General features: G+C 23.2%; 6 protein-coding genes across 6 annotated transcripts; 3 read left to right on the forward strand and 3 right to left on the reverse strand.

Moving 5' to 3' along the window:
* Nucleotides 1–72: 72 nt before the first annotated feature.
* Nucleotides 73–1,224, reverse strand: PVVCY_1102620 (conserved Plasmodium protein, unknown function; the record flags this gene model as incomplete). The annotated part of the gene is made up of 1 exon (XM_008626116.1): nucleotides 73–1,224. One exon carries the CDS (start codon nucleotides 1,222–1,224, stop codon nucleotides 73–75), a length of 1,152 nt encoding a protein of 383 aa, XP_008624338.1.
* Nucleotides 1,225–2,437: 1,213 nt separating this feature from the next.
* On the reverse strand, nucleotides 2,438–4,289 carry PVVCY_1102630 (3-oxoacyl-acyl-carrier protein synthase, putative; the record flags this gene model as incomplete). The annotated part of the gene is made up of 3 exons (XM_008626115.2): nucleotides 2,438–3,694; nucleotides 3,948–4,067; nucleotides 4,245–4,289. The coding sequence occupies 3 exons, from the start codon at nucleotides 4,287–4,289 to the stop codon at nucleotides 2,438–2,440; spliced, it is 1,422 nt and encodes a 473-aa protein (XP_008624337.2).
* Nucleotides 4,290–6,757: 2,468 nt separating this feature from the next.
* On the forward strand, nucleotides 6,758–9,280 carry PVVCY_1102640 (Sec14 protein, putative; the record flags this gene model as incomplete). The annotated part of the gene is made up of 1 exon (XM_008626114.1): nucleotides 6,758–9,280. One exon carries the CDS (start codon nucleotides 6,758–6,760, stop codon nucleotides 9,278–9,280), a length of 2,523 nt encoding a protein of 840 aa, XP_008624336.1.
* Nucleotides 9,281–10,611: 1,331 nt separating this feature from the next.
* PVVCY_1102650 (conserved Plasmodium protein, unknown function) lies at nucleotides 10,612–13,326 on the forward strand (the record flags this gene model as incomplete). Its single annotated transcript, XM_008626113.1, has 1 exon — nucleotides 10,612–13,326. One exon carries the CDS (start codon nucleotides 10,612–10,614, stop codon nucleotides 13,324–13,326), a length of 2,715 nt encoding a protein of 904 aa, XP_008624335.1.
* A 274-nt stretch (nucleotides 13,327–13,600) lies between these two features.
* On the reverse strand, nucleotides 13,601–14,038 carry PVVCY_1102660 (conserved Plasmodium protein, unknown function; the record flags this gene model as incomplete). The annotated part of the gene is made up of 1 exon (XM_008626112.1): nucleotides 13,601–14,038. One exon carries the CDS (start codon nucleotides 14,036–14,038, stop codon nucleotides 13,601–13,603), a length of 438 nt encoding a protein of 145 aa, XP_008624334.1.
* A 754-nt stretch (nucleotides 14,039–14,792) lies between these two features.
* On the forward strand, nucleotides 14,793–15,899 carry PVVCY_1102670 (conserved protein, unknown function; the record flags this gene model as incomplete). Its single annotated transcript, XM_008626111.1, has 1 exon — nucleotides 14,793–15,899. One exon carries the CDS (start codon nucleotides 14,793–14,795, stop codon nucleotides 15,897–15,899), a length of 1,107 nt encoding a protein of 368 aa, XP_008624333.1.
* Nucleotides 15,900–16,869: the final 970 nt, after the last annotated feature.

Genomic DNA, 16,869 nt, shown 5'->3' on the forward strand with positions numbered 1-16,869 from the left:
AAGATCGAAAAAAAAATATATATTATATATATGCGCATATTGAAAAGCATACTGATGTTGAATCTGATTGGGTTACTTTAAAAAGTTTTCTGTAAAATAATTTGTACAAAATTGAGTGATGAAATCGTAGTAAAAACGTATTGTTGATTTCGAATCCGAGAGTATACCAGCTTCATCAATATTTGAATGATTGCCATTAAAAAGAATATAATAATTATCAACAAATTCAAATTTGTTTTCAGTATCATTTGGATTATTTTCTAGGGAATTGGAAAAGGTATATTTATTAAAATTTACAAAATGATGGTTTTGAACAATTTCATTATATATACTATTATTATCAGCATTATTTTGGGTACTTAAAAAAAAAGAAGAATAATCTACAAATTTAACAATATAAATAAATTGATCATTTACATTTGCAGTTTTAATAATTGGAATAAAATTTATAAATAATCTTTTAAACATCCCAGTTGTTTTTATATTTTTAACTTGAACAAATAAATCGAAATTTGTATTATTTAGTTGATTTATAATGATATTTTTATTTTGTTCATGTTTATCTAAAACTAATATCATGTCTTCTGTTGAAGTATCATGAGATTCTTGAATTATTTTATTTTTATCATCTTCCAATGTTTCACTGTTTGTTTTTACGTTATTTTCTTTTATATTATTATTCCTATTAATCAACTTAAGAAATTCGTCATAATTTTCTACACATCTATACCATTTTGAATCAAAGTCATAGAAACAAAATGGAATTAATAAAAGAGATAAATGGACATTAATAACATTACAAATATGATCATATATATATGGGGTATATTCATATATATATATATTTATATTTATAAACCATGTGTGGTTTTTATTTATATATAAATTATTTAATTTATTCTCAAATATATAATTATACAAATTATTTATTACATTATTAAAATATAAATCATTTAATTCATCACTATAAGATATTTTTATATTAATGTATTTCTTTTTTTTATTATTATCTTCATTTTCAACTTGTTTATTTATATCATTAATATTCCATTCGTTAGTAATCCCAAAATCCTCTTCTTCTATATTATTTTCATCATAATTAATTGTAATATTTAATTGAGAAATAATAATATTTTTATCGCAAACATAATATATGTTCGTTTGTAAATTGTCTTCTTCTCTTGTAACATTTAATTTTATTTTTTTGGGGTTTTCTTTTTCCATCTTGTATTAAAATCCGTTGTATAATAATTTCTTCTATTTTTTTGCTATATATAAATGAATGGTTAACTATGTAGTCTCTATACTACTTTCGAACAAAAATTGTGGAATATGTTTTGAATCGGATTATCCTAAGTATATACAATTTGTATATAATATATCCCCTTTTCTACTGTTTCAAATATTTACTGTACTATCCCTTTTTAGCAAGTATTACAAATGAGAAAACAAAAAAAAATACAGTATATATATTAATGAGTTTTCCATTTCACCCAATAGGGCCATTATATATGTACTCTTAATAATAGCCTCAGAATAAAAAAGCTATTCCAGTTTGCTGACCTATATACTCAAGGAATTTATGCATATTATGTATATATGATTTATCCATAACCCCATTTTTTCAATTTTCCTAACTTCTCTTACAAATAATTAATGAAATGAAAAAAATATAAATTTTAACTCATTATTTAGTATAATTTATATATATATCCCATATAAAGGGTAAATTAATAATAATAAAAAAAAAATATATATATAATAAAGTAAGCGTGTAAATATATATTCCCCAACAATATACTACAATCAGGTAGAAGGAATTGCCCCAATTTTGTAGCTCCCTTTGATAAATATAATAATTAAAAAAAAACATAAAAAACAACGTCGTTGCAAAAATTGAGAGAAAATAATTATAAATAAAAAATAATAATGATTAAATATAAGAAAAAATGAATATTATAATAAATTTAAATATTGTTATTTATTTTTGTCGAAAATATAAATAGCAAAGATACCATTAAATAGTAGTTGCAATCTCTCCTACAACTGGCACATTTTTTTTAATGCCGAACCGCTTAATCCAAATTTATATGAGAACAAATTTGTTCTTTAGTAAAGAATAGTAAAAAAATAATGAAAAAATCGATAAATAACCCAATTAGTTTTGGGAATATAATATATGTATAACTGCTGATGTGGAAAAAGATACAGCATTATAAAATGTGAGGAAATATCATATACCCTATTATATTAATATTTAATAAAAATCAATACATAATATTTTATAATAGGGGTGATTTGTTAAAAATCTGCATATCCATACATGGGTATGCGCATATATGTGCATATATGCAAGGGTGTGAGAAAGATGTCATGAAAAAAGGTTACATAGAAATAATTTATAAACCATATAAATAATAATATCAACTAATAAAATTTATTTTGTAATTTTTTTGAATAATAACGCTGTATTATGGCCACCAAACCCTAAATTAGTATTTAATGAAAAATCGATATTTTGTTTTGAGGGTATGGATTTATTAGGTGTGTAATTGAGATCACATTCCTCATCTTTATGCTCGTAATTAATTGTTGGGGGTATAATATTTGTTTGCATAGTTTTTAAGCATATAATAGATTCAATAGCCCCTGCTGCTCCTATACAATGGCCTGTCATACTTTTAGTCGAGGATATATGTAACTTGTATGCATGATCTTTAAAAACATTCTTAAAAACTTTTGTTTCGATTTGATCATTTAATTTAGTTGATGTCCCATGGGCATTTATATATTTAATATCGGATATACTTATGTTAGCATTTTTTATTGCCTTATTTATCGAATTTGTTAATCCTAAACCATTAGGTTCAGGAGATGTTATATGAAATGCATCACTTTCAGAAGAATATGCTAAAATTTCTCCATAAATTTTTGCATTTCTTTTTATTGCATGTTCATATGACTCTAGTATTAAAACACCTGACCCCTCACCCATAACAAATCCACTTCTTTTTAAATCAAAAGGTCTACATGCCTTTTTAGGATTATCATTATACCCAACAGCCATTGCTCTTAATGCATTAAATCCAGCAAAACTAATCGGAGTAATACTAGCTTCAGTCCCCCCACATATCATAACGTCATATTCTTTATATTTTATATATCGATATGCTTCACCAATAGTATTTCCTGATGTTGCACATGCACTTAACATACCAACAGAAATTCCTCTTAAATTATTTTCAATAGATACAAGTCCCGATGGTGTATTTGCAATCATCGCAGGTATTAAATATGGGCTTACTCTTTTATGGCCTTTTTCATACATTATTTTCATTTCTCTTTCTAAAAAATCCAAGCCACCAATACCACTTCCAATAATTGTTCCAATTTTATTACTATCAATTTTGTTTAAATTTATTTTCGCATCATCTATTGCTAATCTAGTTGCAGCTATAGCATAATGCGTACAATCGTCATTACGATTTGCATCCTTTTTATTTGTATAATAATCAGGAGGGTTAAAATTTTTTTTATCTATTGAGCTAGCTATTCCGCATGGCATACCTGTTACATCAAATTTTGTTACTTTGTCAATCGAATTATATCCATTAAGTATGTTCTCCCAAAATTGGTCTATTCCAATTCCAACTCCATTTACAACACCAACACCTGTGCATACAACTCTGGAAGTCTGTATTATTATAAAAAATAATAAAAAATAATGTACAATTCATACAGCTAGCCATATAAAGTTATTGTTGTTTGCTATCATGATATGAATTTATTTCACACATTTTATATTTATGCTTATTTAAATTTTTTTATGTAGACCTATATACATATATATGTAAAAATATTCAAAAAGGATATGACACATGTTTTTTAGGAAAATACAACATATATACAACATGGTTTAAAACATATTTTTTATATTAATATCTTACTTCACAATATTTTTTTAATTCATTTGCATTGTAAGTGGTGTATAGACTTAAATTCCTGATTATATTTTTTTTAGTTCTTTGAGCATTATTCTTGACAAATCCATATTTTTTGCTATATACCTGATGATGTTATTACAATAGAAACATAAGCATGTATATTATAAAAAATTAAAGAGGGAAAATAGAAAAAAAATTTATAAAATTGTCATTAAGTTATAAGAAAAAAATATATTGTTCTAATATCCCATGTCCTATATTCCCATATCTGTGTTATTTCTAAGTATTTATAACACACACCACTATAGGATTAAATAGTGTTGTTCTACAACCACACTTGCACATACTTGAGTCTTTTATATTCATAACTTTGTGTATATATAAAAAAATGAATATTTATTTATACAAGAGAATATATAATTTTTTTTTTTGCTTTTAAATCAGAAAAATTCAGATTGATATGTAAAAATATGCATATATTATATATGTTGTTTTTTTAATATAAAGAATTATTTTAAAAACAAGTAAGTGCATATATATATTGTAGAAAACATAGGGGATATAGATCATTTAAGTTCTGTACAAATTTATGATATATTAAATATTTTGAGATTACTTGGTGAACCAAAAAGCAGAAAAAGAGGAAATTTAAAGAAATTTTCATTTTTCGTTAAATAATTTTATAATACAAGAATATTTTTAAGGGCCATTTCTGTTTTTCTTTTTTTATTGAAAAATATTCAAATTCTGTATTTTTAAATTTTATTGAAGAGATTAAAAAGAAAAAAAACAGTTAACATATTGAACAAGTATTATACACACTGTATGGAGGACACTTGTTTTTCGTATTCGACTTGTGCTAACCTTTTTTTATTTTTTAACGTATTTAAAAAAAAATAAAACATATATATTAACATTTTTTTTCTTTTTATATTTTTTTTATATAAAATATACATGTATATAATTATGTATGCATATTATAACCTATATATTTTAAATGGTTTGTAAAATTCGAGCATTTTGCAGAACAACCAAATAAATGCTGACAATAGTTAAAATGAGAATCGATTTATTCAATTATATCAATCTTCGTCCATAATCATTGCAAAAAAATAATTCAAAGATAATTTATTTCAGAAATATAACATTGTTGTATGTTACAAGTCAATATTAAGGATTTGATAATTTTGTTTTATATAATTTGTACTTTATTTTTAATGTCTGTTATTTTTTTATTTTACTTTAATTTTATTATATATATAAATATAAAACAATAAATAAAATACGTGCACAAAATTGTACATGTAAAACTCTTTTATTATAGGAAAAAATATGTATATTTTTAAATGTCCATTTTATATTTAGTAAACATATAAATGATATTTATATTGTTGCTTGCTACCCATTTTTTTTTTCATTAAAATTTAATTCCTTGGTTTGTCTTTTTACATTTGTTACATCATTTAATTGTTTAAAATGACAAAAGAATTATATTTAAAAATTTAGACAACCTATAAATTATAAATGTTTTCGAATAGCTTAAATAAGTACATGAGCGATTTATTCGTGTTTGTTTTTCCCTATTTTACAATTGTTAATATATATATATTGGTCTCAAACTCTTATAAATAGCGCAAAACGCCTATTATATGTTGAGAGAAGCATATTATCTTTTGTGTACACCTCTATTACTTAAATATGCAACAAATGAATATATACATGCATATACATATGATAATTATTTTATTAAAATATATGGTTCATTTGATATTTCTATATTTGTATGTATGCATATTTGTAAATATACAATAACGTAGCCTACTTGTTTAAATATAAAAATTACATAAATCCACAACTTGGTTTATTGCCAATATATATGCATATGACTTACGAGATATATACAAACAGGAAGAGTGTGTATAACAATTGAAAAATAATTGTGTTTATATATACATTTATACAATATATGTTAATTAATTTGATTGCTAGATATAGTTATAGTAACTGCAGTGTGCATTAGTAGAAAAAATTTATGTGGAAAATATCATTGGAAAATTTGTCAATATATTCCACATGCTATTATGTATATAAGATTGGAATATTATAAAAAATATCTCATAAAAATATTAAAAAAATAAAAGAATTATAATAAAAAAGATACATTTATTTTCTTTATACCCAAATTATGTTAATATATATATTACTCACTATACACTTTTTGTGCGTTATATTATTATTTTATTTTTTATTTTAAGCGATTGGGTGTACATTTAAATTTCCAAATATATATATTTTTTTATCTGTATGCACGGAAAATTACGTATTTTTTATTATATTTTTAATAAATAAAGAATAATATAGCACAATACGCTTAGCATACAAGCAATATTCTAGTGTAAATAATACTTACACAAACAGCGCATTTGGATTATATATAATAAAAATTATTATATAAAAATACACATATATGCATGCATACGATATAATATATACCAATTAATTAGCAATATAAAGAGGATATTTGAAAAAACGAGTAGAAATTAATAAAAAGTGAAAAAAAAGGAATATCAAAAAAAATATAAATGAGGGGAATATACGTACACAAAATAATGCCCCATTGTATTATGTAAGGGTTAGTGCACAATTTAACCAGATAAGGGTATAATTGTGATAAAGGATAAAAATAAATAAAAAAAACGCACATACGCGTATTTTTATAACAGGTAACAGATAATTTCCATAAACACACACTGAGGAAAACGAGACTATCAAAAAGTTTATAAAAATTAAAAGTAACTATAAGGGATGCTACTATGGAGCTATCAAGGGGGAAAATTATTGTGGAAAAGAAAATAAATGAGTATACAATAGATGAGGATGTCTTTTTGTTTGAACCATGTGAAGAAGATATATATGATAAAAATAACAACCTGAGATACATATTTCACAACACATTTATTAGCACAGAAGAAGAGATAATAATAAGTGAATTTAAAAAATTTTGTAAAAATAAATGTTTAAAAATTAATAAAAGTTTTTTTGAAAATGAATGTCTACGTTATTTATATTCAGCACAATTTGATTTTGGAAAGGCTTTTGAGTTAATTAAGAATAATTATGAATTTCGATTATCTGATATATTGCCAATAAATGAAAGTGATATTATAGGATACATAAATAAAGGTATAATGTATTGGCATGGTCGAGATAAAAAATGCCGACCTATAATTATAATAAATTTACTAAATATAGAACTATTAGATATTCAAAAATTAACAAATTTATTTTTTTTTTGCTTTGAATTTTTTTTAAAATATTTATGTATACCTGGAAAGGTCGAAAATTATATATCATTAATCGATTGTTCAGGTATATCTATATCCAAATTTCCAATGTCTACTTTTATGCGGTTATTAGAAATTATGAATTCAAAATATAGATGCAGATTATTTAGAATGTATATTATAGACGCTCCTAAATTATTTAAATCTTTTGGAAAATCATTTTTAAATTTTGCACCTTCTTATATGACTAAAAAATTAAAAATTTTAGATTCAAATTACTCATCTTATTTAAAAGAAGAAATATTAGAAACACAATTAGAAAAAAAATATGGAGGAATACAAGAAAATAAGGATAATGCATATTATCCATTTTCTTTTTATCCTAATTGTTATTCTACTGAAAAAAATACAAAATCTTCAAAAAATAATTCTACTTTAATAGACATATTTAGTAAAATAGATCATCAAATATATGATCATATATCATCTGGATATTCAATGCATTTGAAATTAGTTGAAATTGGAGAAAAGGAATCGATTAGACAAAGATATGACCATTTGAAGGAGAAAGTAGAATATGAAGAAAGTGGGGAAGTAAAAAAAAATAAAAGCATTAATGATTTACCAGATAATGAAGGTACTAATACACATTCAAAGACAAATGCGAACACTATTAGTAGTCAAAAAAGCAGCCAATCATATAAAACAATGAAAAAAAAAAAAAGCAAAAAATTGAGCCTGAGTACACAAGATAGTTTTATAAATAATAATTTTATTAATTGTATGATAAGTAAAAAATATTATATAGATAGTGCTAATATAAATTTTAATAATCTTATGAAAAGCCATAAATATATTAATTATAAATCTAAATATATAGTTAATATAGCTAGTTTACATAAATGGTTTTTTAAAGTCAAAAATTTATATTTATCAAACATTGCTTCGAACTATTTAACAAATAAATTTCCATTTTTAATTGATCATATTGTAAATAGATCAAAATGTAAGTCTTTGTATGATTATATTAAATATATCGATCAAATTAGTGCTACTAAAAAATCAGAATATATATCTAAGACTAGTATGCAAACTAATAGTGAAATTATAAGCAGCTTAAGTTCTGATAAAAAATTTGATAGTCGAAATGATTTTATTAATGCAAGTGCGTCTTATAGTATATCAAGCAAAAAAGATACTCAAGAAAATGCCAATGCAACAGTAACAACTGCACATTCAATAAACAGTTGTGATGAAGCAGATGATAAAATTTATTGTAATAAATATGAAACAATTTCTCATGGTCGTCCGTCAAATGTACTTTCAAAGAGCAAAAGTGAAAATCATAATGCACCCAATTTTAAAACAAACATGTCTAAAAAAATATGCAGTAGTGGGGATATGAAAAATAAGATAGTATACAGAGCCGAATCAGCAAATGAAAAAATTCAATTTTATTGTGATTCAGCATCTATTTTTGAAGAGAATACTCAAGTACTATTAAATGACAAAGACAATAATACTAGACAACATAAATATCAAAATAATATAACGACAAATGGAAAAAATGACCAAAAAAAAAAACATTATAAAATTACGGCAGCCAATTCAATATTTAAGGATGAGATTCCCGAACAAAAATTGGAAGGTACCCATAATAAAAATGATAAAATATTGGGGAAATCAAATATAAACTTAGAAAAGGGAGCTAAAAACAATAATGCTAATATTAGCAATAGTATTAATCATGGCTATAAGAAAAAATATACTAATGATATAACAGTTGCGAGTACTATTACTAAAAAGGGATCGAACACATCTTATGATAAAGCATTGGATAAAAAGGGGGGTATAATAAAAAAGGATGATACGCCGATATTCTATAGCGAAAGTAGAGAACACTTTGAAAAAAATTCGACTTTTCAAAATTTATCAAGCCTTAACAACCATATTCAAAATAATAATGATCCCCAAAAAAATGTTAAAAAAAAAAGTAAAAGGATCAAAATAATAGGCTTGAATTTTTTTAATAAAACGTCTCCTACGACCTAAATTAAAACAATATAAATAAAGTCGTCATCTACAAAAACAAGTTGTATAGCGCGTATATACATATGTAAATATTTTATTTGTGTGTATGATATATGCGCGCAAAATTCCCCACCAAAAAACGAATAAATTTAACAATGGATACAAGCTAAAACTAGTATATATTAGGAACACCTATATATATTAATTTCGATAAAGATATATATATTGGCAATTTATTTGCAAGCAAAAATTTAATTATTTTCAGGCTTTAACGTTAAACCCTGGAATATCAAATATAAGTTTTATTTTTATATATCTTCAAATATACACACATAAAACTACTCTTTATATTTCTCTTTTAATTTATCTAAATTCGCCACCCCCCAAAAACAACAAATTATAATTAAATATCCCTAACCTTTTTGCAATATTTAAATATGCTTACCAAAAAAAAAAAATTTAATGGATATAAGCAATATAATTATGCATCTATTCTACTTATGAAGATTCTCTTCAATGTATTTGTGTGTGTGTGTGTAAAAAATAATATTTTTGTTTCATATATTTTTATTTAATAAAATTTTATGATAATTATTCTTTTTCTCTGTTTTATTGTATTTTCTTTTTTCTGTTTTTTTTTCTTTCCTTTATTTTGTTTTATCACAATTATAGTTTTATACCATTATTCGGTCTATTTATTTATTACTTATCTCTTTAGTCCTCTATCTATCGCTTTATATATATAAATATATTTATTTATAATATATGGATATATATTTTGTTTTTGTAATTTTTGTTTATTCCTTTTTTTTATAATAATTTTTTCTTTTTATATTTTTCTTTCTTACATATTAATGTGAAGAGAGATAAAAAATTATAAAAGACAATTGCACAAAATGCTTAAAGGGTTTTTGCGAATTTTAAATTTAATTAATTCTTTCCATTTCTCATACATATATCTATATATAGGTGTATATATGCTATATGTGGGGAGTCGTTTGTACATATATCTATATCATTGGAATAATAAACTTTTGCTTAAAGGATTATTTATTATATTTATTTTGGGAGAATATTATCCAAAGTCTGTAGAATAAAAAAAAAATTCGTGCATCTATACATAGAGAGTGAAATAAAGAATGCGCGATACAAGAACTGGAAAAGTATAGTATCTATACTTTCATATTTCTTAAAACGTTCAAAGGACGTACTATTTTTTCATTTTTTTTTTTGATTTTCCTAGTCTAAAAATTTTAAAATATCACCTTATTATTTATTTTATCCTTTTACACACTCCTCATGATTGATGATTAATAAATTCTTCATATATTGTAAATCTCGATAAAAAAAAAATGAACTCCAATGATAGTGAATTAAATTATGTAACAGGAGATGATGAGCAAAATGATTTATGCATTTGTGAAAATCAAGATATGTGTGAATGTGAGTTGGATGTAGATAGCGCAGTCGTAATGTGTAACAATGATGGGGGTAATATAAGTGAAATTAAAAAACAAAAAAAAATCACAAAAATAGGAAAAGGTGAAGCAGTAAAAAATGATAAAAAAAAAATAGTGAATAAAAATGAGGTGATTAATATATGTGATAATGGAAAAAATATCGATGAGACAATAATAAAAATATTAAATAGCCTTAAATGCAAAATAAATACTGTAATGATTAAAGAAAATGAAAATGAAGAAATCGAAAAGGATAAAGATTGCAAAATAGACAATTCGAAAATCTTAGCAAAAAATATAGACAAAATAATAAAAATCATTAAAAAAAAAAAGAAACCTGAAAATGAAAATAGTTCTAATGATGTAAAAGAATTAAAAGAAGAGTTGGAAAAAAATATAGTAAAACAAAAAAAATTTTTGAAAAGTTATGAAGAAGAGAAACAAAATGTAAGGCTTTTACATGGACAATTAGATCAATTACAAAACATGTTTGATAATAATCAGAAAAAAGAAGATAAATGGAATTGTGAAAAAGAGAATTATTTAGAAGATATTGAATCACTTAAATGTACTATAGAAGAACTAGAAATAAAAATTGAAAAAAAAAATAGTGAAATTGAAAATTTAAAAAGAGAATGTGAACATATATTATTAAAGGTTGATAATTTAGAAAAGAATAATAAAGAATTAAAAAATGAAAATAGTGAAATGAATGAAAATATGAATTTAGCAAAAAAGGAAAATAATAAAAAAAACATCCTAATCGATAATTTAAAAAAAGACTTAGAAGAGGAGAAAAAATTAGACGAAGAATACAACAAAGATAAATTGATAATTGAAAAAAATACAGAAATAATAATAGAAGAACGTAATTTTATAAATGATGAATTAATAAAAACTCAAAAGTTATTAGAAAATCAAATAAATAAAAATAAAGATCTACAAAACATCCGAATAAATTTGTTAGATAAAATAGATTTGTTAGAAAAAAAACAAAAAGATATGTTGAGGAAAAATAATGATATAGAACAAAAATTAGAAGATATTAATAAAAAAAATAAACTACTTATTAATGAAAATAAAATGAAAGACAATGAAATTGCAAATAACATAAGTATGATTAACAATCTGAATAATATAAACGGGAAAATGAAAATAAAATTAGATCAAGAATATTTTAAAAATAAACTTTTAGAAAAAGAAAAAAAAGCATTAAATGTTAATGTGAAATCTCTTACATACGAAATTCAAAATATTATAAAATTAACTGAAGAAGCCAAAGTAAATATCCAAAATCAAAAAAGAGAAATTAATGACTTAATAATTGAAAAGGAGCAAACAAAAAAACTAATTGAAAAAATTGATAAACATACTAAACAAAATACAGAAATAGCAAAACAAGAAAAAATAAATAATATTAATTTAGAAAAAGATATAAAAAAATATATAGATGACAAAAAAAAACTTAATGAAGATATACAAATATTAGTTAAGGAAAAAGACAAATTGTTAGAAGACTTGTCCAATATTAATACTACACTTATTCAAAATGAAAACGATTTAATAGAAAAAGACACTAAAATTAATACATATGTTAAGGTTGTAAGTTCATTAAAAAGTCACTTAGCAAAAGAAAAGGCTATTTATGAAAATATAAAAAATAAAAAAATAACGACAACAAAATTGTTAGCTGAATCTAAGGATAAATTAATGAAACTAGAAGAAAAATATAAATTACAATCTAATGAATTAGAACTTATTAAAACCCATGAAAAAAATACAGAAGTAAAAATGAATGATACAATGGAAGAAAAAAAAAAATTAATTAATCAATGTGAAAAATTAAAAGAACAAATAGAAAAATATAAAAACCAAAATGAAAGTTCAAAAACACAACTATTCCATGATAAAAAATCAAGAGATCAATTAGAGGCAGAAATAAATGAATTAAATAATAAAATAAAAGTATGCGATAAAAATATTATGAAGATAAAAAAAGAAAAAGATATGGCCAACAATGAAATCAATGAGAAAGATGACCAAATAGTTGAGTTAATGGATAAACTAAAACTATTGCAAATTTCTCATAACACCATAGAATCAACCAGTAAAAATCAAACACAAAAAATCCATGATTTAAACAAAACCATTTTAAATATTAAAAATTTAAACGAATTACATAACGAGTCTAAAGAGCTACTAAACAGTAACAAAATAGAAATGAATGCTCTCAAAAAGGAACTAATTAATGAACAAAACAAAGTAAAATCCTTATCAGAAGAATTAGAAAAACCAATAAACATACATAGATGGAGAAATTTAGAAGGAACTGACCCTACTGCTTTTGATCTAATACATAAACTTAAAAATGTTCAAAAAAAATTAATTGAAAAAACAGAAGAATCTATAAAAAAAAATGCCCTCATTCAATTAAAAACGAAAGAATGTGAAAATTTACAAAAAGAGCTAATTAACAAAACAAATTATACAAATGTGCAAGATATTACAAAAATTAAACAAGAGTTACGAAAAAAAGAGACTCTCATTAAATCTTTAACTGCTGAAATTTCGATGTATCAAGAGGATGCAGAAAAAATGAAGCCATGAATTGTAAGTTTTATAAATTTAGATTGTGAAAAACTAGCAAAATACACCTGGATTATTATTCCTTCTTGTGATGTTGTCCTTATACACCGTCATTAATTAATTTTATTATATTTGTTATCATTTACACATTTTGTCTTTTATATATTTGTAGCCTTAGTTTAACATAAATAAAAACAAAAAAATATTATAAAAATGAAAAAATGGAAAAAGGGACACGATAAGAAGAAAAGTTGAAGCAAATATCTGAAAGGAAACTCGCTAATTACATGCGAAATCAATCAGATGCAACTTTTTTCAAAAAGGGGGGAATATAATATCCATCATATCGCTTTAATAGAACAAATAATGATGGAGAAAAAAATATATTCATATTTTTCAAATAATGCAATTTTTGTTTATATTCTTCACTATATATATATTCATTCATTTTGTTCATATCTGCCCAATTTTCCATATATAATGTTTCGACAAAATATTCATTTTCCTTTATATAAATATTATAATTATTAAATCCATTTTTTAGTTCAATTGGATCAAAACAATATTTCAATTCATTAAGTGTATTTTTATAAAAGTCATCTTTGCTGGAAATAAATTTATTTAGTAACATACCATTTGTAGAATTTATATTATTAACTAAACAAACAATTGTATCTCTTAAAAACCATCCACTCATGGAACCACTAATTCCAAATAAAATATATTTCAGCATTGTTCAAAGGGGAATTTGCATAAAATAAAGTTACTTCTTTTAGTTCATATGTAGACACATCTGTCCCATATACATATTCTTGCTAACTACATTTATGTGATTTTCTTCTGAACTCATCAAAAGCTATTATCCTTACTTGAGTTTTTTATAATAATTGAAATAAGTGTATAATATGGTTATAAAGTAAATATTATGTTTTTATTGCTTGTTCTTCATGATTTTCCCTGAACTTCCTTTTATTTACTGCTTCAGTTGCTTTAAAATGGGCAAATTTGTATTATTTTACTATTTATATTATTTATTTTGTTTGCATCTTTATATATTTTTTTAATAATCTTATCTATTTTTATTTCACACGGCTTCACTAATATATATATTTTTTTTTATCGCGTGCTTACGGCTTTGTAATTTAAAGGTATATGCAGATAGAAGATACAAGGATTTGTCAATTTTTTGGAGTGTACATATTAATAAATATACAAGAATAAAATAATTAAAAATTCCGTAAAATAATATTTACATATATTATATGTATGTGAATAAAATTGTAACGGAAAAAAATGTTTTATAATTTAAATAATTGGAATTTAAGCGTAAAAAATATGCAAAATAAAAAAAAAATTATAAGTCAATAAAATTTATAAAAAGGTGATGGAGTTATGCACAATAAAAAACAGGATATAATTTTTGAATAGTAGTGTAAATATATGGTATGAATGAATTGGGTTAAAAAAGGGATTGAAATACAAAATATATGAAACTTCTAACATCTAAATATCCTAAAATATCAAAAGATATTTTTCAGAGGAATAATATTATCCTAAGAAAAAAGAACCAAACAAGTAATTTTAAGAAATTATTGTGTAGGTCTTTTATATTTTATTCAGCCATGCAAAAAGTAATTGGGACTCATTCAGGACGTTTTCATACTGATGAGATATTAGCATCAGTGATGCTAAAATTTTTACCTGAATATAAAGATGCAAAAATTATCAGAACCCGGGATCAAGAACTTTTAGATAAATGTGATGTTGTTGTAGATGTAGGAGGGGTATATGATCATGAAAAAAAGAGATATGATCATCATCAAAGAGAATTTAATGAGGGGTTAGATGAAAATCACAATATAAGACTAAGTAGTGCAGGGTTAATTTATAAACATTATGGAAAAGAAGTACTAAGGAAAGGATTTAATATAACTGATGAAAATAAAGTAAATATAATATATGATAAAATATATACTACATTAATAGAATCGATAGATGCACTTGATAATGGGATTAATCAATACGAAGGAGAAGCAAAATATCAAATAAATACAACCTTACAACACCGAGTAAATAGATTTAATCCAAATTTTTTGGAAGACGGTGCTGATGAAAATGAGCGTTTTATGTTAGCTTCAAATGTTGTAAAAGATGAATTTTGTAGTTTTGTAAATTATTATTCTAATGTTTGGTATGAAGCTAAAACTATAACTTTAGAAGCTGTGAAGAATAGATATAATTTTCATAAATCAGGTAGAGTTATATTTTTACAAAAGCATTGCCCATATTCGGATCATATATATAATATAGAAAAGGAGCTAAATATTAAAGATCCAATTTTATTTTGCATTTACAAAGATAGATATAATAATTGCAGGTGTGGTACAATTTCAAAAGAAAACGAAGGTTTTAATCTTAGACTTCCATTTCCAGCTAGTTTTAGAGGTTTAAGAAATGAAGATCTGGTTAAAGAATCAAATATCGAAGGTTTATCATTTGTTCATTATTCTGGCTTTACTAGTGCTGGTAATAATATTGAGTGTTTGGTTAAATTGGTTGAGGCCACTTTAAAAGAGAATGGCATTTCTTACTAATTTTTAATATCTTTTACGATGAAGTAGTAATTGCTCATTTCCCCTTTTTTTTTTTTATCTGTTTTAATTGCATCTTATAATTTTGAAAACATTATAAATATAAAAAGTTACACTTATTCCAACTTTTATTTTCTTTCCGCTCATAATTATACAACAAATATCGTTATTTATTGTGTTGTATATGTTTTAGCATATTCACACTTTTACAGTAAAACCCCTTTTATGTCTTATACAAATAAAATTCAATTTTTATGGTGTTGAAAAATTATTATATATATCAAATATTACATGCACATTTATTTATCGTTAAAAATGTAATATGAATAATATATAGCATTGGTTGGTTAAGTTTAATACTATAAAATGACGTATATTAATGGTTAATAAAGGGGAAAAAAATATTTTTTTTGAATGGAATTTATTTATTTATATTTATCACAAAGCATGAAACATCATTATCTTTTTTAAATTTTCGAAAGTGAATAGGGGGTTTTCACATAATGTGCGCAAAAAAAACATTGCTTTAATATATTTTTTTACATGCTTTATTTATTTTACTTATAAATGTTAATAAAAATTATAAAGATGAGTTATTTACCGTTATAGGGGCACATGTGTAGTTTTGCATATTTTTACAACTGTAAACCATATAAACAAAAACCAAATAGAATTTGTAACTTGCTTTCAAATAAAGGATATTTGAAATGCATAAATTAATTTATACATACTTAAAATTAATAAAAAGGGATAATACATGAATTAAAAAAAAAAATAATCCCCCCACTATAATATTTGCATATGCAATTTTAATAAGCTATTACATAAAAATTGTGCTCAAAGTTGTACAAGATAAAAAATATTTTTATTTTTTTAACCCAAGTTGTAAAGGGTTACAATTATAATTTTGATGATTAATTTGAAGGGAAAAAATCAAGACAAAATATTTATAATAAAATATAAACCTGTTTAA

The sequence above is a fragment of the Plasmodium vinckei genome (assembly GCF_900681995.1).
Source record: "Plasmodium vinckei vinckei genome assembly, chromosome: PVVCY_11".
NCBI lineage: Eukaryota > Apicomplexa > Aconoidasida > Haemosporida > Plasmodiidae > Plasmodium > Plasmodium vinckei.